The sequence below is a fragment of the Natator depressus genome, chromosome 8 (assembly GCF_965152275.1).
Source record: "Natator depressus isolate rNatDep1 chromosome 8, rNatDep2.hap1, whole genome shotgun sequence".
NCBI classification, from domain to species: Eukaryota; Metazoa; Chordata; order Testudines; family Cheloniidae; genus Natator; species Natator depressus.
Window position 1 is genome coordinate 88,418,061 of NC_134241.1, and position 20,890 is coordinate 88,438,950.

The following is a 20,890-nucleotide window of genomic DNA, read 5'->3' on the forward strand; positions in this document are numbered from 1 at the left end:
AAAAAATTTGTAACCAGATTCTTTTGTACAGGCTTTTTAAACTCAAGATGCCTCCTCATATTACTACCCCCATTTAAAAAAAAAAATCCATAAAACCAACCATGCACTGCTCTTGCTCACTTGGTCATTGGGGAAAAATAATTAAGCAACCAGAGACACAATAACCCCAGGAGCAGAGGGATGTATTACTATTAGAGAGGCAGAGGAAGGAGTTACCCAAAAAGCAAGTTCTTCGCTTGCTGACATTACCTTCCCAAAGTAGCCCCTGTAAACTCATCCTGCCGAAAGCATGAATACATCTCTGCACTGATCCAGGTGTTCCCATCTCCAAACTGCCAAGCTAAGATCCTTAAATCCCCAGTGAAAAATTAAAAATAAAAAGTGCCCATGTAGAGAAGTGTGTAGGACAGGGGCCGTAGATTGCAAGATCCCAGAGGCAGGGACTGTCTCTTTCTGCACACACAGGCGCAAGTACACAGCTGGTGCTCACCAAAGAGTGTGATCTTAGTGCCAGGTCTTGCCACAAATTAAACTCCACATAAAACAGGTAGAAGCAGGGAAAAAAATTTATTTACATATATCAAATGGCAATATAGCTGTAGTGATTCTCCAGGGATGAGACCATCCAAGAATAAACTCGCTGTTACATTTCCAGCCAACAGCAAACATACAAATACCAAATGGTTCCCAAGGAGAGAGGACAGACAGAGGAAACCTCCTCCTTCCAACCCCCACTTTGGTTTATTACAGAACTGTCACCACTTTTTTAAAAAAACAAGAACAAAAAACCACGCATAAGATTCACAGTAAAGTACCAAAGTCAGGGGATGAAGTGGGGAATTGTGTTGTGTTCTGACAGGAAGATTCAGACTGTAGGAGAAAGCTGAAGTAAAACAACTAACACAGGTAGGTTGTGTGACCCAAGTGCAGTGGGATAGTATGCAGTTCAAATTGAAGATGTTTATCTCAGCAATGATTGGATCCATCCTTTAAAAACACAGTACAAGTATCTATCGATAATTTGCACACCAATATTTAATGAGTGCATGCCCTGTAAAACTAGACCTGTTCCTCTCCTAAAAAAAAGTGGATTTATTTAGGACCTAAAACCTCTAACAAGCCCTCCCATAGCAATTCTAATGTAAATACACACACATCCACTCCATCCCTTTAACTACACTCCAAACACCCCACCCCTTCGCACACAACATAAACAACTAAAAAGGTAGAGCTGGACTCTGGGATGGGAGGGATCATCATAAATTGTTGGATTTGACACAGATTGCCAGGTTGTACCTAGTTTCAAGTGAGTTTTGGGGTTCCTACCCCAATTCAGGGTCTCCTGAATTCTGCTTTGCACCAAACAGGTGCGGCAGCCATTTTACAAACTCAAAATTAAAAACCTAGTGCTGAAATGACAGTGCAACCATGTGTAGTGTATTGGTGTTAGTATACTTCCTGAAGTCAATCACTACCACTCCAACCCACAGCATCATTAATAAACCCCGAGGACTGCACATGCTGTGAGTGCCAACCCTTTGAAATAAACAACACTTCATACTTATACAGTGCTTTATGTCGATCCACCAATGTCCTGCTGTGGTATGTAAATACAGTATTATCCCCGAGGTGATCAGGTGTGAAACTGATGTAAAGAATTTACAACTCTTTAAAAAATTGACATTAAAAAAGTTTGTAGATGCCACAAAGAATAGAGATGGCTATTTTCATAGATTCACAGATTCCAAGACCAGAAGGGACCATTGTGATCGTCTAGTCTGACCTCCTGTATAACACAGGCCATAGAACTTCACCCAAATAATTCCCAGACTATATATTTAAGAAAAACAATCAATCTAGATTTTAAAACTGCCAGCAGTGGAGATAGTATCAGTGAATTTAAAATCTAAGAACATTAAGAGGGGACGTGGTAACAGTTTTGAAGTACATAAAAGGTTGTTACAAGGAGGAGGGAGAAAAATTGTTCTTCTTAACCTTTGAGGATAGGACAAGAAGCAGCAATTAAATTGCAGCAAGGGAAGTTTAGGTTGGACATTAGGAAAAACTTCCTGTCAGGGTGCTTAAGCACTGGACTAAATTGCTTTGGGAGGTTGTGGAATCTCCATCATTGGAGATTTTTAAGAGCAGGTTATACAAACACCTGTCAGGGATGGTCTAGATAATACTTAGTCCTGCCATGTATGCAGGGGACTGGACTAGATGACCTCTCAGGGTCCCTTCTAGTCCTATGATCAATGCACAAAGTTCTCTCATTCAAAACAACCGGGACATTCAACAATTATCTTCTAAATATGGTAACTTTAAGGGAAGCCTAACAATTAAAAAAAAAAGTTTGCAGAAGAAAGGCCACCAAGAATGGAATTTGCAGCTACTGCAGGGGAACAGGGCATGGACGCGCCTCCAACAGGTAGTTTTGTCACTTCTTCAGCAGAATGTTACACACACGTAGTCCAATGCACTGAGCACAGGATTACAGCCCCATGCTCAGAGTCAGCAAGTGACTTCTGTCCGGTCACATACCTCCATCTGCAAAATAGGGGCAGCATGCACTGCCTGGGGACTAATTAATGTTTATAAAGCACAATATGAAATATTATACATGCATGTAAAAATGGCTAAGGCTACTAATGGACAGAGAGAGAGAGGCATAATAAAGTGAAAGGTGTTCTAGCTACAGTTCAAAGGTGCATGTCTCCATCCATCCAGGAATTGTTGTGGCTCTAGCATGTCCAAATGTTGTTCTAAGCCATTCATCTTACATAACTGGAAGAATAAATTTCCCTAAGGGGAAAGATGCAGCATAGGATGCCCAAAAGAGCCTCTTGTCTGATGAAATACAACAGCCTGAAAAACACTGGGAACAGCAGCATTTGCACTTTCATAGGTTTTGATAAAGATAAGGAGAAGGGTCTCAAGGAAGACTCTTAACTGTGTTGAATGTGTTCAATACAGAGAGACAAAAAGCAAATAAAATAATGGATACAAATGAAAGCCCCAAATGTCACTGTTCAAATATATCCCCCTGAACGGCACTGGAGGGTAGGACAGTAAAGGCAGTGAAATGAGACCCTGGATTTGAATGCTTGCTTAAAATGGAGGAGATTACAGAGCATTTCCAACAGGAGTTTAACACCTATTGGCAAACAGAAAATATTCTCAAATGCATCCCTTCCCACACACTTATTTTTCCACCAGTGTTTTCCTCCGACTCTACAGTTGCATCAGTTTAGCAACTTTGATAAAGTTTATTTCAGATATTAGGAATTTTTAGTCAGGTCACATTTATTCTCTTTGCCACCTCCTACAGCAGCCGCTTTTCAAAGGCTCCATCCATACATCTCCCAGACCCAGCATTCCCTCCATCACACTTCTCAGTAGCATGTGGGAATGTGAGTGCTCAGAAGACTCCTGCCCTAGCACCTTCCCTTCTGGCGGTCCTCATCCCAGAGAGCGGACACTCATGGCAACAAACAGGGACTACTACAGCATATGTGATTCCTAACATGGCTAGAAATCCAGCAGTGGTCTGTCTCATGCAGTGAGTGGATCACACCAGCATTAAAAGTCAGAGATGTGCACACAAGCAACTCCCACTGTCCCTATATTAGCATATTTTAAAATAATTTAAATACCCTTTAGCTAACCCCTTTGTGAAAGAAGAGGTTTTCCAGGAGCCTCATTTGTTTCTTCAAGCAGCAGTTTTACTTTCAAATAACCCCTTTTGTTGCTAACATATATTATGAATTTGAGCCATTTCTTTTGTTCAGAGTACAGTCCTGTTAGTGGAAAGAACCAACCATTAGAAGTATGTTTTAACTAGATGGATGGTAGATCCCTTCAAGGACCTCCCCACCCATACAGTTAGCACAGATCTCCCACATGCTCTGCGGCTGCTCCCTGTCCTCCCACACCATGAGAGAACCTGGTTAGCCCTGTAATTCAGTTCTGCTCCGCTCGAATCAGTGGGAAGTCTCCCATTGAGAGCAGGCCTTAGAACTCCTCAGTGCCTCCTTTAGACCATTACTTTCAGTGGAAGGCAACTAGGGGAGAATGGATAGGCAGCTGAGAACCAGGCCTCCCAACCCGGCAGATCCGTAATTGGTGCTACATCTCCCATTCTTGGCCCCGCCCCCAAAACCCTATGGATTGATATGCACCCTGGTGCATAACATGGGTTCCCAGGCAGGGTTGCACACACGTCTTCATGTCCTCTAGGTTGTTCCCTCCACGCACCTCAAAACCCTGCCCCATACACAAGTGGAGAGATCAGTTCAGGCCATTAGGGTTTTTCACTCAGTCTTTTCATACCACATCAGTGCAGTTCTGCTTTGTCTCACTTAGAAAGGGATAGTAATGACATTTTGAAAGCTGTCTGATCCCAGTCCAAAGCCATGCATTCCAACTAGGAAGGCACTGACCTCACCACATTGCATAGTGCTTCTAAAATCAAAATAGGGTCCAACTTCCCACTTATACTACTGTGAATGCAACAGTCACAGTCCCCAGTAAGAGATCGTACTGTGCAATACTGCTCAGTATCATCATGGCTAACACGCAAATGGTCACAGGATGCCAGCCTGTCTGATGGGCTAGTGATGACAATGGCCGACTGGCTGCAATACTCTGGGACTGCCAGAGTGTGCCTTCTACTGCCAGGAGCAGGAGGGGGCCACGATTTATAGAGAAGAAAATGGAATCCAGGATAAGGCTGGTGGAAATCTAGTGCACTACTGGGCCAATGTCATGTGAGTGGTACGAAAGAAGGGAGGATGCGAACATACCGATAACTCATGTCTTCCCATCACAAAAGAATGCCAAGACAAAAATTAGCAGCTTCCTGGCTGGGAAAAAGCATTAATGTAGGATGACAAAAAAAAAAAAAATTAAGTAAAGACGACTTCTACTCAAACAAATCTCCCCAGGCCTCAGAAAGCCAAAGTAAGTTCCACCTAAGAATCCTCCCCCTACAAACTTATAGCCACTCTTCAGGAGTGTATTTTCAAGATCCAAAAGCAGGAACGATGACATTTCAGCAGCAGACACTTGCCCTGCTTGTTAACTGTTGTAATTAATCAAGTTGTCTATTGCAGAGGTTCTCAAACTGTGGCCCGCAAACTCCATTCAGGTGGTCTGCGGATAGTTCCCTAAGGTACACGCCTGGGCGGACGCACACGAGGGAATGAAGGGCCACCCGCCTAATTAGTGGAGCTGCGCAGGCGTGGCTCCAGTGGCGTAGCTAGGTGGCGCGAACAGAGGCAGCGGACATAAACGAAAAGGTGCCACCCGCTTGTACTCACCAGACGGCGCTCCGGGTCCTCAGTGGCACTGAAGGCCCCCGCTGCTGAAATGCCGCCGAGGACCTGGAGCAAGTGAAGGCCTCCGCTGAGCCGGAGCACGTGAAGGCCCCCGCTCTCAAAGACCTGGAGCAGCGGCGGGTGAGTAAAAATTAAAAAGGCGCCTATAAATTAAAAAGGCACCACTTGTGCTCAGAGGGGGAGCAGCCGCTCCCCCCACTCCCCTCCTGGCTATGCTACTGCGTGGCTCCACTAATTAGGTGCCTGAACTCTGGAGAAGATGCACATGTAAGGAGAGGTGGTGGCCCTGGGGGGAATAGGGAGTAGGTGGGAGGGGGCAATGGGGCGAGAAGAAGGGGTGGGCGGAATTTGGGACATGCAAGGCTGTTGTGGCCAGAGAAAGAGGCAACTTTCCCCAGGTCCAGGGCTGCGGCTGCTGGGGAGAGGCAGTCCTCCTTCCCAGCCTCAGCTCGGGGGCTGCCACAGCGAAGAAGAGAGGGAGTGACCCCCCCTCCTTCCCAGCCCAGCTCGGGGGCTGCCACAGTGGGGGGCGGGAAGGTAAGACTACTGATATTAAAATATGAGTTGTGTGCTTCTATTTGTAGAATAAAAAATGTTTATTATTATTAAGGGGTTTTTTTTATATATAGCGCTTTTATCCGAAGCACTTTACAATAGTTAGCTAACGGTACAAAAAACATTTGGAAAGATCATTAAGTGGTCCGCTGAGACACTCAGCAATTTTCAAATGGTCTGCGGGGAAAAAAGTTTGAAAACCACTTATCTATTGTAATATGGAGGTAGCCCTTCTAGTTGGTTCCTGTGGACTGTAGCAAGCTATGCAACTGAAACAGCTTGGTATAAAGTTCTCTAAAAGCTATTCTGTAAAATTCAGCTTATTTCTCAAAAATACACAATCTTGGTTTTTCTTAAATAGCTTATAAAATAAGGCAACTTAAGGAGACATGGCCTTACGAGGTAAATCACACCCCCTGTTAATTAGGTACTGTAAGTATTAAAGATCAAGTCAAACAAATTTACAGTAATTCCAGTTTAGAAAAGCCACCACTACATCTAGCTTCATGACTCAACACATGAAAATAGGAACAAAGGAAACTGAGGAAGAGATTTCATACACCTTAAAAGGTGTCTGTTTACAACAATTCATTCACATGTAACATTGTCAATCCAGGAACACTTATATTTCCTCCCCTCAAGAATCACTAGTAGTTAGTTGACAGTGTTTCAGATCACTGCAGCTGTAGCTGTAAACTGGAAATTAATGTCTACAGAGGACCAAAAAAATATATATATATTACAGTAAAGCTTTCCCATTCCATTAGCTGTAACCAGAAACTAAAAATCTGAACAGGGAAAAGAGCCTATGTAAAACTCGAGACACCTCTAGAAAAATGCAGTGTTTTGTTCAGTGCTTGGAAATGTTTCTGGCAAGTGTTTTTAGATGAGCTGCATGCTTAACTGTACATAACCTCAAGCACAAGACTAGACTGAGCATAAAACAACAGAGACAAGGCGGCGGGTGAAGCAGTGTCTTTTAGTGGAGCAACTTTCAATAACAGATATTACCTCACCCACCTTGTCTCTAATCTCCTGAGACCAACACAGCTACAACAGCGTGTACAGAAAGTACCAGTCACTTCTGCCTGACCATCAAGGAATGTACAAGAACAAACAATTGCTTTTGATTCACAAAGTGCTTAAATACCACCAGTTGGTTGCGACTCTTGCCATCCAACACACGTGAATAACTCACAGATGTCAATGAGAATTGTCTGTGTAAGACCTGAAGGACTAGACCCTAAAGTGTTCCATTATTATGAGAAAAAGTAATCCCTGCGAAAGGTATTTCCCCCCAGAATGGCCCCTGTATACTGAGAGAAGAAAGAACCTCAGTTATAAGGCAGAATAGATAGATACAATGAACTTTTTCCAGATAAAATTACAAAAAAGACATTAGAATAAATCTTTGGGACAAACTAACACACTATGCCCATATTTTGTAGTGTTAAAGTTATAAACAACCAAAGCACAAACTAGTGCAACTCATTTCTCATGGACAAACTTAGGCTTACTCAGTTTCCTGGTCTATTGGTTGGCATGCATCATACCACTTAGTGAAAACTAGATCATATAGCAGCATTTATTTTTATTTTTTTGGAGGACAGCACAAGTATGTATTTAACCCCCAGGACTTTTTTTTCCTTCTATGTTTATTAATACTGGAAATGTTGTCTTCACATTTGAGCTTTGCAATGTAAATATTTTCCATGTTACTCACTGATTCCCCATGGGGTCAAAGTCTGCCTTTAGGGTTTTTATTTCTCAGAGAAAATAAAGAAGTTGCCATGTAGAGTTAGCTCAAGGAAAAGGGTGTTGTGGAGCAATGGAGCAGCACATTGCATATGTACATGGATTCAGGGAGGGAACCATGATAGGTTAGATATACTCTTTAAGTCTGTCTAAGTCTGAATCATTGATTAGGGTTCCCGGATCACATCAGCAATACTTTGTAGCATGAAAACTAGAATTTATTCCAGCAGACTTCACCTTTTACAGAAAGGGTTCTTTTCCACCCTGACGCTGGCTGTAACTGCATTTCCAGAACTGTAAACTCCAGTAAAGCCAAGAAGTTGTTCTAGACATTGTACTATCCTCTAACTGGGCACAGCACCAATACGGCACAGAGAAACAAAATGAACAACCATATTAAATTCTTGATCCTTTACACAAGATGGTTAATTAGCTTCTTTGGAATGGACAGGCCGGATCTTGCTGGAAACCAGAGTGTAAACATAAGGCCAGATTTTGTTGGTCTCTGTCCCAGAAAATGAGTGTAGGACACCTCTGCTCCTGAAAAATATAATTACGATTAGAAATTAGTATAATTAGATTGAAAATTCTGGAACACATTAGGACTATGCAGTGTCTATGATCAAGAACAGATGCCTTCACATGCAAAGGAGCATGACCAATGAAAATAAATGTAGCCTAAGCTCTTGAATAACCATTCTAGATTGCAGGTCAAGTTTCGGGTCAAATTTTTGGCAAGCTCTGTGTAATTTATAGTAGAAACAAAAAGCCGATTATGCTTCATGTTCATCTAATCTACTCATTGATTCTTCACTACTTAGGGTATGTCTACATTGCCGCTGGGAAGTGTAATTCCCAGCTCAGGTAGACGTACATGTGCTACAAATAGCAGTGTGGCTGCAGCAGGAAGGGCGGCAGCTTGGGCTACCTGCCCCAGGATGTCCCTAGGATCTTGGGCAGGGGTGTACTACATTTTATATACAAGAGACTTATCTAGTCTGTCCCTCTGCAGTGCAGGTTTGCTCATTACAGTATATTTCCTAGCGCATTACAATGGATGTGTCATCAGAAGAACAACTGCAAGGTAAAAGCCTTAGACTCAGACTTATCAAAGTATGCGCTGAACTTTAAATATTTTACAAGCTTCAGTGGGACTACTCACATGCTTAAGGTCCTGGGTGTCTTAGGGCCTCAGTCCCTTGTATTTCATGTCCCTTTCATTCCATATGACTATTTCAACTTTTAAAATGTTACTAAATGCTGCATTGCTTTCAAATGTTCAGTCTCAATCATTAGATCGTTAGCACAGAGCTGAAAGCAAGGCAAGGCAAGTATGACAAAACATGCCCCAAAATAATCACAGCATAGGCAAGAACATTAACACATTCTTCTTAAGAGCCAGTCCTACAAATATTTAAGCAGGTGAATAATCTTACTCATGTGATTAGACCTATTACATCAGGCTCCAAATGTGTACTGGTAAACAATAAAATGAAAAAATTACAGGGAAGGAAGCTGTAGCTGGTGAGTCACATTCAAAATTTTAGTGGGATAAGTTCTTCCAAACTTCTTGAGACTTTTTTTTAGTACACTGTACACCAATGTCTGGTTTGCTAGTGTACACATAACTATGGAGGGTTGAGACAGTCCTTTCCACTTTCCCCCGTTGTTCATGAGATAAAACTGCATTTGAAGGCAGCTGGTGTGCTGAGAACACCGCCTAGCACGCTGACACCATACCCATCTGTTGTCTCTCATCTTATACTTAGATTGTAAGCTCTTTGGGACAATGGACCATCTTTTTGTGTTTGTACAGCGCCTAGCACAAGGGGGTCTTGGCTCATGACTGGGTCTCCGAGGCACTATAACAATACAAATAATCCATGACTCTGTTTTAGCTCTTAAAGAAAGCTGGTGTGGTCTTTGTGCCTGGAACATGCTGCCACTCTCAGTAAGTAACTAACCTCCATTTATCTGGAGTCTTAAAACTGATTTTTTGCTACACTTTATGCACAGGTTTTCTTTTGTTGTGTCTCTAAACTTTTTTCTTTCTCACTGTCCAGTGCTTGAGAGGCTCTACCTAAAGAAGTTAAAAGAATCAGAAATGTTAATTTTAAAATCTTCCAGCTTCAATCAAATACACAGCATCCCTAAGAGACAGGTAGGGATCGTTCCATTTTACAGATGGCTCCATCTCTATCCTCCAATCAATAGATCACAATTCCTCTCAAACATCTGCTTACAGATACACGGCTATTGCAATCATGCGATTCCACCGGCACAATCTAAAGCTGACAGCTGGAGTGATCAAAGGAGAGGGGGGGAAAAAGGGAGCTAGACAGAAAGCTCCTTTAAATAAATAAATAAATCTAGATTAAAAACCATACATACAATTCTTTTCTCTCAGAGACATGTGTAATAATTTGTATTCTTTATCATTTAGATGGCATCCAAAAATGTGTTAGCCACTTTCTAAACACAGCACTATGTACACTGAAGAGTCCACTGTTCTTACGCAGCAGATTAAACATAAAACAGAGAAATGGTGAATCTCCCTATAATTAAATTTAACAGCAAAATTAGCCTCATCCTCTAAACTGAACCCAAGGCAGGCTCTGCTTTTGGCTGAAAAGAAAGAGGAAAGAGCACAGAATCTAGCTAGCCAGCAGTAGCAGAGGAGAAAGAAAGGCAAAGGAATCACATCTCACTGCAGGAGTTCTGGCAGGAGAGAGATCACTTGATCATTTACCTGCTAAGTTCACTCCCTCTGGGGCACCTGGCATTGGCCACTGTCGGCAGACAGGATACTGGGCTGGACAGACCTTTCGTCTGACCCAGTATAGCCATTCTTATGTACTGTAGGGCTTGAAACAGGCCCTGGCATAAGGTACAGCAGCCCTGGGGTTTGTTCTAATTTAAGGCAGCTTTTCCAGGGCTGCTCTGCAGCCAGGAATCCCCATAGCACCGAGCAGAACATGCAGACTCCTGCTCCCAGACTCACCCCTTCCACTACCGCTACACTGCTCCTGTCCTGGGAGAGTTCTTTGGTCCACTGCAGCCTTTACACCTCCCATATGCCACTCGAGTGGGGCCCTGAATCCAGCCCCACAAGGTATAGCATATGGCTGCTGATTATGGCCAGGCCAAAAATCTTAACACATACGCAATTTTACTTGGGAGAGGCCACATCAAGATATCCCTGAGCAAGCCAAGAACAGACTTGTGGAGATGAAAACTTAGCACTTATTTTTACAGGCAGGGTCTGTATTACTTGCGTGCGTTCAAACTCACTTATATAATTCTATTACTGGCTTTGCAGCTTCTTTGTATTTTCTTAGCCGAGCAGCAACAGCATCAGGTTTATCATCTTCCCGTTGAATTAATGGCTCACCCGTGATGTCATCCATCCCCTGTGTACAAGACAAACAATACATCATGAACACTGTGCCAGATTAAACCAGTGCCACACAGTGAGCCATGGGGGTTATATGGGTGTAACTGAGGATAGAATTTGGCCAGCTACAAAGACCTTGCATTCATGTCAGATGATATCACTGCAAGACACTTTACTTACTACAATATATATAGTAGATAAAAATCTGAGTTAAAGGGATAATTAACATTGATCTATGACACTAGTACTAGTTACTGTAAGACACCTTGTATTCTCCCTTGATAACAATGGCATCTGTGTGCTAGCTTGCATAACTCCCAGGATAATCATTTGTGCCATGACTGCACAATAAAACACTGTGGTATTCTGGACCACAGTAAATTATAGTAGGACATTTTCTTACCCCATGATTAACATAAATCTCATTTTCCTAAATAAATATTGTCTGATTGGAAACTGCCTTGCACACAATCTTTCAGCTGCCCCCTTAAGGCCCCCGAGCATGAAAAACCTAACTAGTTTTCTAAAACTTATCTAGCAAGAAGAATTCAACTCCCATGCATTCAGTACTTAGAGTATAATAGGATTTCTCCCCCTAATATTTTTAAAAAGACTAATAAGGCATTCTCAAGTGGCGACATCTTCACTGATCTAGAAGTAGATTTAAATTTTCTCCAGCTAAATTAGTCTTTAATGTAGTAAATTCTCTTACATGTACATCAGGTGGGTTGAACTCCATATTATACACTCTTCCACTAGCTGGGTGAATCCAGCGAGCGCTTAGACGATCTTTTAGAGTCTCGAATGGGATGTTTAAATTGATCACTAGATCCAGGTCACAGATTCTGTCAAGTGCTTCAGCTTGCACCAGTGTCCTAGGAAAACCTGAACAGGGGATAGAGGGGAAGAGAGAGGAAAAACAAACAAACTCACTCATGCCATATGAACTAACAAAGCAACTAATATTTACTGGATGGTGAAGAACAGTTTCACAATATCAGTGCTGGTGTTGAAAACCGCCAGTCCTCTGTTACAGCAAAAGCAATAAGTATCCGAGGCTTTGAATAGATGTACACTTAAAACAAACTAACACAAATACAAGAATTTACACTCCATGCCTTAGACAGGCCACTTTGTTGCATGCATAGTATCTGTTAATTGCTGAATTCAAGTCGATACAAGGTATGTTCACCTTTAAAGCTTCATATGACCACCCTGCGTACCCAAGTTCTTAACTGTTGACTTGACTAACTACCTGCGAATAGCTCTGAAGTACAATCATCAGAATGCTGGGACTCAGATCTGGGATCAATTCCCAGCACTGCATCGGTGACATTTCGGCCAAGTCACCTAATCTCTGTGCTTCAGATTCCCATCTGTAAAACTGGGATAATACTTCCCTACTTCAGAAGGATGTTACAAGGGTAAACACATTCAATATTTGTGAAGGGAAAGCAAGCTGCATAAGTACTGAGACACGCCAATGCCAAGTATACCAGAGGCAGCAAGATCTCCAGGAGGGGGAGGGAAGGGAAGACGCCCCGGATATTGCATGTCCTATTCTCCAAGCCATGTGAAGAGGGAGGGAGGAAGGGCTGGAGGGAGTCTTGGCTCTTGTAGATATTAATTGCTCAATGGAAGAAATGGCCCCACCTTTAGGGTCAGTCTATAGTCCCAAGAACAATACTGACGAAACAGACCTATTTCCCTCATGAAAGTTTTGTCAATCTTGAGCTGTGCAATTCAACCAGTGACACATGCAGCTTAATGTACAAAGCATGCGGTACCACATCAGAGATGCGTGAAGCATGCAGCTCTCAGGGCCTTGTTTTGCTTATTCATGAAGGTATTGATCTTGCATAATCAAACTTAATGGAAGCTTTGCCACTGATTTCAAGAATCAAACTGTTGGGTCTTAATCTGGCACCCACTGGAGTGCTGAGGGTACTGAACTGCCACTGGAATCTACAGGAATTGAGGATGCACCGCACTTCACAGGATCAACCCCTAATAGTGTAAAAACTATGCAACTTAATCAGCAAGTTACACATCTATTGGACTTGACAAGAATGGAGATCAGCGACAGGTCCCCCTGGGCCAAGAAATTAAGTAATGGGATGATTAGGCCACATAACTTAATTGCCACGGTATAGGACTTATGGATTATTAATTAGTGGAGCACGCCGTTTTTCTGAGAAAGGGAATAGTAAGGAGACCTATAGATGAAGGGCACTACATGGAAAAATTACTGGGGTTCTAAGTCTTTATCTCGAGCTCCGTTTTACTTGGGGTTGAGCGTGTTGCAGAGGGACCTTTGAAGAAGAAGAAAGTGGACTTCCCTCAGGTAACTCAGCAGTGACTTATCTGGCCATTTAAGCAGTGGTGATAAGGCTATGCATCCCCAGCCAGGCCCCCACTCCCTATCCACCCCCTGACTGCCCCCCTCAGAACCTCTGACCCATCCAACCCTCCCTGCTCCCAGGACCTCCCCAACCCTAACCACCCCCCCCAGGACACCACCCCCTATCCAGCCCCCCCCCCCCCCCCGACTGCCCCAACGCCTATCCACCCCCCAACTGGCCCCCTGGGACTCCCACACCTATCCAACTGCCCACCCCAGAACCATCCAACCCCCCCTGCTCCTTGTCCCCAACCACCCCCTCCCAGGACCTCCCGCCCCTAACCACCCCCAAGGACCCCACCCCTTTGCAACCCGCCCTGCTCCCTATCCCTTGATTGCCTGCCCCCTATCAACACCCCAGCTCCCCCGGAACCCCCTGCCCCTTATCCAACCACCCCCCGCTCCCCGCCCCCTTACCATGCTGCTCAGAGCAGCAGGAGCTCGCAGCCCCACCACCCAGCTGGAGCCAGTCACACCACTGCGCGGCCCAGCAGGAACAGCGGGCCAGAGCGCGGGCAGTGCAGCGAGCTGAGGCTGCGGAGGAGGGGGGACAGCAGGGGCAGGGCTGGGGGCTAGCCTCCCTGGCCGGGAGCTCAAGAGCCAGGCAGGACGGTCCCACGGGCCAGATGTAGCCTGCGGGCCGTACTTTGCCCACCTCTGCTTTCAAAGTTAGTATATGTCTAGTAAGTATACTGCCGGTGCTATACAGCTCGATTTTTGCAGGCTACAGGATATTTCCATTCCTTTGCAAATCTCATCCTGCCTCATGTATAATCAGACAGATGCAGCACAGTCATAATTTTAATTGCTGTGGTCTGAGAGGAAAAATATTTTGAAGTTCCAAGGAACGGACATGTTCAAAGGAAACCTTTCAGCCTGGCGTGCCTGCCTCCTCACCACCATGGGAGAAGTTTTCTTCACACAAAATGTCCTGGCTTCAATCATACTTGGTCCCTAGCAACAATTTCAGTTAACCACACCGATTGGGATTCCTAATACCAGAGGAGTTGGTACTTACTGCTACCACAATTCTCATTCCATATGCACCTTCCCCTTGCACTACTAAAGCCGAATTCTGAGTAACTAATACCTATTCATCCAAGAGTGCTACAGTAATTGAGAACTTTCTTTCCTAGTCATATAGCCTAGCTACTTTAAAAACAAACCACACAACTAAATGTACATGCTTCATCCCTTCCCCCAATCAGCGTTCCCTAGTACAAAACTCATTCCCAGTTATGGGCATTGAGACGTTACACTCCTTATTCTTTATGAAAATATGCTTAGGATATGGATATGACATAACTGAGATATACTTTATGCAAGATGGCTCATGTAAGATATCACTGGAAAGATTATGATTTACTGAATGTGATTATCCAATTTGTGTGTTTGTATCATTTCTGTATCTGAAATTAGGAATATTGACTATGTAACAATTACAGGGGTGTGTGAGTGTGAGTGTGAGTGAGACCCACCAGACAACCCGCCATCACAGCCTTGATGGCCCATTAGGAAGAAACAACAAGGCTGTGAAGATACTAATCTCTCTCCTTCCTGAGGCTTGTCTTGGGACTAGCTGTAACACTACTAGGTCAGGTGGTCCTGACACATAGTACTAAACATGATCTTGGACTTCTAGTAATTTTCCACTGACAGGATGGGGAGGTCAAGTTTGGGAAACAAAAGGCTTCCCACCTGATGTAAATTCTATTTAAAGCTGGGAGAGAAGGCATTCCGGACTTTCCCCTCCATGGCCTACCCAAGAAGGAGGACTGCTGAAAGAACCTGAAGGGACAAAAGAGACTAACCTGAATGGAAAGGCAGGAGAGTCCAGACTGAGACGGGGTACAGTCTGTAAGAAGAAATAAACTCTGAGCTACAGAAATTCTGCATCCTGCCTAATTCAACATTTAGGGTGAGAAATTACTTTGCGTGTTTTGACAGGTTTCAGAGTAGCAGCCAAGTTAGTCTGTATCGTTGCGTGTTTTGTTTTATTTGCTCAGTAATCTGCTTTATTCTGTTTGCTACCCCTTTAACCACTTAAAACCTGCCTTTTATAGTTAATAACATTTGTTTTGTTTGTTATTAAACCCAGATTCTGTAAGTTCTAAGGGGGGGGAGGGAGAATAGTTGTGCATATCTTCCTCCACACTGAAGGAGGGTCCGAATGTATGAGCTTACGTTGTGCAGATTTCTCTACAGCGCAAGACAATAAACCTTTGGGTCTACACTCCAAGGGAGGTGGACACCTGAGTGCTGGGGCAAGTCCCTTAAGCTGAGTCTTCCCACAGCTGATCTCAGTGTCTGTGTCTTTGGGAGGCGGGGTGTGTGTGTCTGTGCGCGCGCACAAGAGGAGGCTTAAGAGCCAGGCTCAGCAAGACAGGTTAAAGGGGTCCCATGCTGGCAGAACTGGTGGGCTCAGTGGTATCTCAGCACATCAGGTGGCATCTTGAAGGGGGCAACCTGTCACAGGTATGATGGCAACAGATTGTGCTAAACTGCATGTATTAAGAGAGAAGTTCCACAGGCAACAATTATCTACTTAGCCATGTGATGCTGTGATTAGAGATGGGTCCAAATTGCATTGGTAAGACCTAGAGCAGATATTTTCCAAGTTTTAGGGGCAGTCAGATCTTGGGTTTTGAGTCAGACTACTCTAGCTGGGATTATGCATGTATAAGCACTTCCAAGACCGGCCACTCCTGGAAGAATGCAGGATCCAGGGGTGAGCAAGATGCAGTTCAGGGCTGGTTGTGTTATAATTCCACCTTGATTGCAGGAGTGTATGAACACATTCTGAGGCACATGTCATGTATTTTATTGCAGTTCACATCTCCTAGAACTGAAAGCCACAGAGAATTAAAAAAAGGGCTTTCTAGCCTCTAGTGTATTGCGTGTTAGTGTAGATGCATTCTTCCATCTACAGAAGTGCCACTGTCACAGGAAGATAGAAAATCCAGAAGCACATGTAAGCATTTAGAGGGTTTTTTGGGGAAGGGGGGGGGGGGGGAAGAGTCCCTGTAGGAGCTGACTTCTATAAAAAACAACAGTTCATCTGACAGCATGTATTGGTAGCAAGTACAGATATAGGGTTTAATACAGCAGTTAAGAATATACTGCTAATTCACTCTTCCTCGAAGTAGACTGTATTTCTGAAATCCCATCCTGCGATGAGTGCTGGAAGCTGACCGGAGCCAGCACTCTGATCCTTTGAGCATCAGTCAGGTCCCCTGCCTAGAGGAGGCTGTTTGTGGATGTGCAAGCTAACAGGCTGATCAGGCTGAATGAGCCAATTAGTCCATTAGCTGAGAGATGTAGGGAGGCCACAGGAAGGAGTTACTGGGGGAAGAGGACCTGGGCTAGATGAGCCCAGAGATCTCAGCTAAGGGAGGCCTCTGTTCTTCTCTGGTCCTGTGGGAAAGAGCTAAAGGTAGAGAAGCACTGTAAACACTTTGTTATCACCAACACCAATCCAGTCTCATAAAGCAATATAAATAAATCACACACATTTGCCACTTACTGGACAGCCTGAGAGGTGCCTGGGGATATGTCTACGGTGCAATTAGACACCTGTGGCTAGCCCAAGTCAGCTGACTTGGGCTAAGGGGATATTTAATTGTTGGGTAAATGTTCATGGTTGGGCTAGAGCCCGAGCTCTGGGACCCCCGGGGCCAACCCTGAACATCTATCCTGCAATTAAACAACCCCTGAGCCAGAGTCAGCAGACACGGACCAGCCACAGGAGTGTAACTGGAGCACAGACATACCCTGGGGTATCAGAGGACAGGGACGGAGCATGCCCTGTTACACACCCTTGTAGCTTCCTATGTAGAAGACTGGGTTAGTAAATAATAATATAGGATTTAGTACAGAGGATTAGGGATCTGTGCAAAGCATGCATTATACACCGCAAATTGCTTTTTCGGTATCACTCACCAACTGCTGTAGAGAGTCTCACCCAAACTAGAGTAAATTTGGCACCATCATTCTGAAGGGGAAAAAAGGAAGAGTTTCTCCAAGCACTAACAGGTGTATGAGTGTGAGACTTGCCCAGAGCAAGATGGAATGGATGATAATGTGGCTGTGGGAAAAATAAGGTTGGAATTATGAAACAAATCCTTAACTGAAAAGCAAAGCCAGGAAGCATGTTGCGAAGCCATCAGATCCCATGCTTCAGGGCTTAAATCAAGTGTGCAAAACTAAGCAGCATGTATATTTTAAAAACCAGGGGTGTGGAGGATACTGTAGTGAGATGGTTTCTACAGCCATCACCAACTCCCTGAAATCCCAACTCCCATCCCATATTCTTACAAAAGATATCACAAAGGAGGGGGCAGGGTATCAGACACCAACAGCGAGAAAACATTTCTGGAGGGCAAATGGGGCCTTTCAATCAGTTTAGGATGAGCAGCGTGGGGTGCCATATTTTGCTTAGAATAATCAAGTGTCCAGGATAATGGTATCTAGCGAGGGCAAACTGTGTATAATGAAAAATTACCTCCGTTGTTGGGGTCACTAAGCCCAGTCATTCTAGGCCAGGCTTTCACCCACCTGCTCATACAGGGACAACCTCTTATTGTTTTCTCCAAGCTCAGTACCACCACAGACACACACTGCCCCATGGCAGGGCAAGAGTCTAAGTACCTCCAAAAAAAAAAAAAAAACCAGTTATGTGCCATGCTCCAGCAGTTACCAAGCACTGGATCATTTGAGATTATAAACCCCAACCATGCCTGACATTTACAGAGAGGTCAGCCATTGACACCCGAACCTGGATGCATCACATCTAGAAGCCTTCCCACATGTACAAGAAGTCAGCTGCCCCTCATCTTGGATCTCTGCCTGTAACCCAAAGGAATACTGTGTAGCGCTATCCCTCCCAGCCTGAGGGAATGCTAAAGCCTGTTATTCTGACCACCAAGCAGTAATGATATGCTGCAGTAAAAAACGATTATAAATATCTATCTCCCTGGGGCACCTCAGATCTGCAACAAATCTGCACCACTACATGTCACACCAGAGCTTGTATTCTCCAGGTACAGAGTGACATTTACTCCAGTCAGTTTTTATGGAACAAACACACACAAAATAGTGCATCTTTACGCCAAACAAAGCGAATTGTAGAACGGCTCCCTGCACCTGCTCTAACGCCAGCTGTTTTTTCTGCTCTGTAGAGCACATTTTCACTGCAAGCTCCTTTCTTTTTTGGGGGAGGGGGGCAGAGAGAAAGAGACAGGGCATGTTAAATCCCAGGGCCAAGGTCATTCAGACCTTAAGGGCTGTTTTGCAGCAGCAGAGCCCATGAAGTCCAAAAGAAAATCTGGTTTTGTGATTTGCTCCAGGATGGCATTTTGAGCCAAACAGTCCAGTCAGCTGTTTGGTCCCTCACAACAGCACAGACTAGGGAAGTCAAAATGTTGCACTGTGGCAAAGTGGTGAAAGTCAGAAGCCCAGAAATACCCTAGACGTACACAGTCATAAATATTGTGTGCCCACCCTTACTCTCTACACCTGTATTTAAAGCCAGGAGCTGTGACAATTCTAGAACATCAGTAGGACACATTACCTAGAGTACAGTGCCTTATGCTACAGGGCAAGGAGAGTCCACTCCCCAGGATGCACTTGTGCCAAGGACAGACCGGGAAAGGAGGGAAGGTAGGATCTCAGCCCTGCTGCTTGAAGGCCTTTGTGATGTCATAGGCTGAGCTGCCTCAGTTATATTAAGTCATGTATATGTTTAAGCCCTTTAATTCTTCTCATTATTTTGCCTCCACTAGTTCCTGTGGCGAGGGGTTCCACAGGCTAGCCATATGCTGCACAGTGTACTGCAGTCTTTGTAAAGCTTACTGCCTGAACTAAATCATTCAGGAGGCGTCTCCTTGTGAGCACAATACTCATACTAATGGCATGACTGCTCTTGGTCCCCACTTCCCCGGGAAGCTATATTGGTAGTTAAAACCCCAGGAAGACCTGTGCACTTGGCAAAGTATTTACTCCCTCCAGGGGAACAGCGGACTCTTTAAATGCTCTCTTTTCTGACTTGTGCAAGTGGGTGCCACACAAGTAGGGGTGTGTGTTTTAGTGGAAGAAGTGAAAAAGCAACAAAGGCAGAAAGCAGAGAAAAGGAAGAAGGAGAGACTGGGAACATATGAATTTTGTGAAGGGGCCTCAGGACTTTCTAGCATCCCCCAGGCCAAAGGCAACATGGGATACTGGAGACATACATCCCCCATTCTTTCCTGCCTGGACCTGGTCATAGGACAGTTTTGCACCTCCATTTGCAGCAGCGTTGCTTGATCTAGCCATCCAGGTATTCTTATTGATTTGTTTCAGAGTAGCAGCCGTGTTAGTCTGTATTCGATGAGCTGTAGCTCACGAAAGCTTATGCTCAAATAAATTGGTTAGTCTCTAAGGTGCCACAAGTACTCCTTTTCTTATTGATTTGATCACTCTCGTATCTGTCCTCCAGTCACTTGTTTGCACCACCAACACAACAAAATAGACTAGCAGGATTTCAGTGCCTGGAGCTGATGCACAAGAACTTGAGATTGAAATCAACCTCTGGGGTGCAGCTAATGCAAGCAGAGAAGGAGCACAAAAAAGGGAAGCAGCAGAGACAAGGTAGCTGCAGAGGAAAGACACCGAAGGAAGCTAGGAGAGACTCACAATATGCATTTTAAAAAGTTAAATTTATGTTTGTATGGCAGCCTTGACTGGGTCCATAAATTCTCTAAGTGTCAACAAAAGCCACTGCAAGAGAAACAAGAGCCTGCAGTTCAGAGCGTTGGTGTCCTTCATAAGGAAACAAGATGATCATTTACACAAGCACCACAAACCATTCCAGTCACCTCATGGCAACATGGGCTAACACTGGTTGCTTTATTTGGAGAGACAGGAGCGCATCAAAACCCAGAGAGTTCTGGCAATGCTTTATTTGCTTTTCCGTGAACAGCAACATTTCAGTACAGAAATGAAACTTCCAGTGCCCTTGTATTAATGAGGCGTAGGTCTGAGTTCTAGTTTAATGATGGCCAAATTCTGGGATTCCCAGATTAAGGAACTATCATAGGGTTTGAATGATTATGCCCACCGGAAAAGGTCATCTCTCTAGGGCAGAGATCGGCAGCCTTTGGCACGCAGCCTGCCAGGGCAAGCCCCATGGCAGGCCGGGAAGGTTCGTTTACCTGCCGCGTCCGAAGGTTCAACCGATCGCGGCTCCCACTGGCTGCGGTTCGCGGTCCCAGGCCAATGGGGGCTGTGGGAAACTGCGGCCAGCACATCCCTCAGGCCGCGCCGCTTCCTGTGGCCCCCATTGGCCTGGAGTGGCAAACCGCAGCCAGTGGGAGCAGCGATCAACCGAACCTGCGGACGCGGCAGGTAAACAAACCGGCCCGGCCTGCCAGGGGGCTTACCCTGGTGGGCTGTGGGCCAAAGGTTGCCGATCCC

General features: G+C 44.6%; 1 protein-coding gene across 2 annotated transcripts in view; it reads right to left on the bottom strand.

The window, feature by feature from the left end:
- Nucleotides 1–556: 556 nt before the first annotated feature.
- AK4 (adenylate kinase 4) overlaps nt 557–20,890 on the bottom strand; it is a 44,263-nt gene continuing 23,929 nt past the window's right edge. Inside the window, exons 1-4 of one of the 2 annotated variants that reach the window (XM_074961588.1) lie at nt 17,381–17,606; nt 11,753–11,925; nt 10,938–11,056; nt 557–8,186 (exon numbers count right to left, since the gene is read on the bottom strand). In XM_074961588.1, the coding sequence (XP_074817689.1) occupies nt 8,072–8,186; nt 10,938–11,056; nt 11,753–11,925; nt 17,381–17,591 (618 nt within the window). In that variant the 5' untranslated portion in view covers nt 17,592–17,606 and the 3' untranslated portion in view covers nt 557–8,071. Of the gene's footprint in view, nt 8,187–10,937; nt 11,057–11,752; nt 11,926–17,380; nt 17,607–20,890 lie in introns of those variants that run through there. The other variant, XM_074961587.1, reaches the window with a different exon arrangement.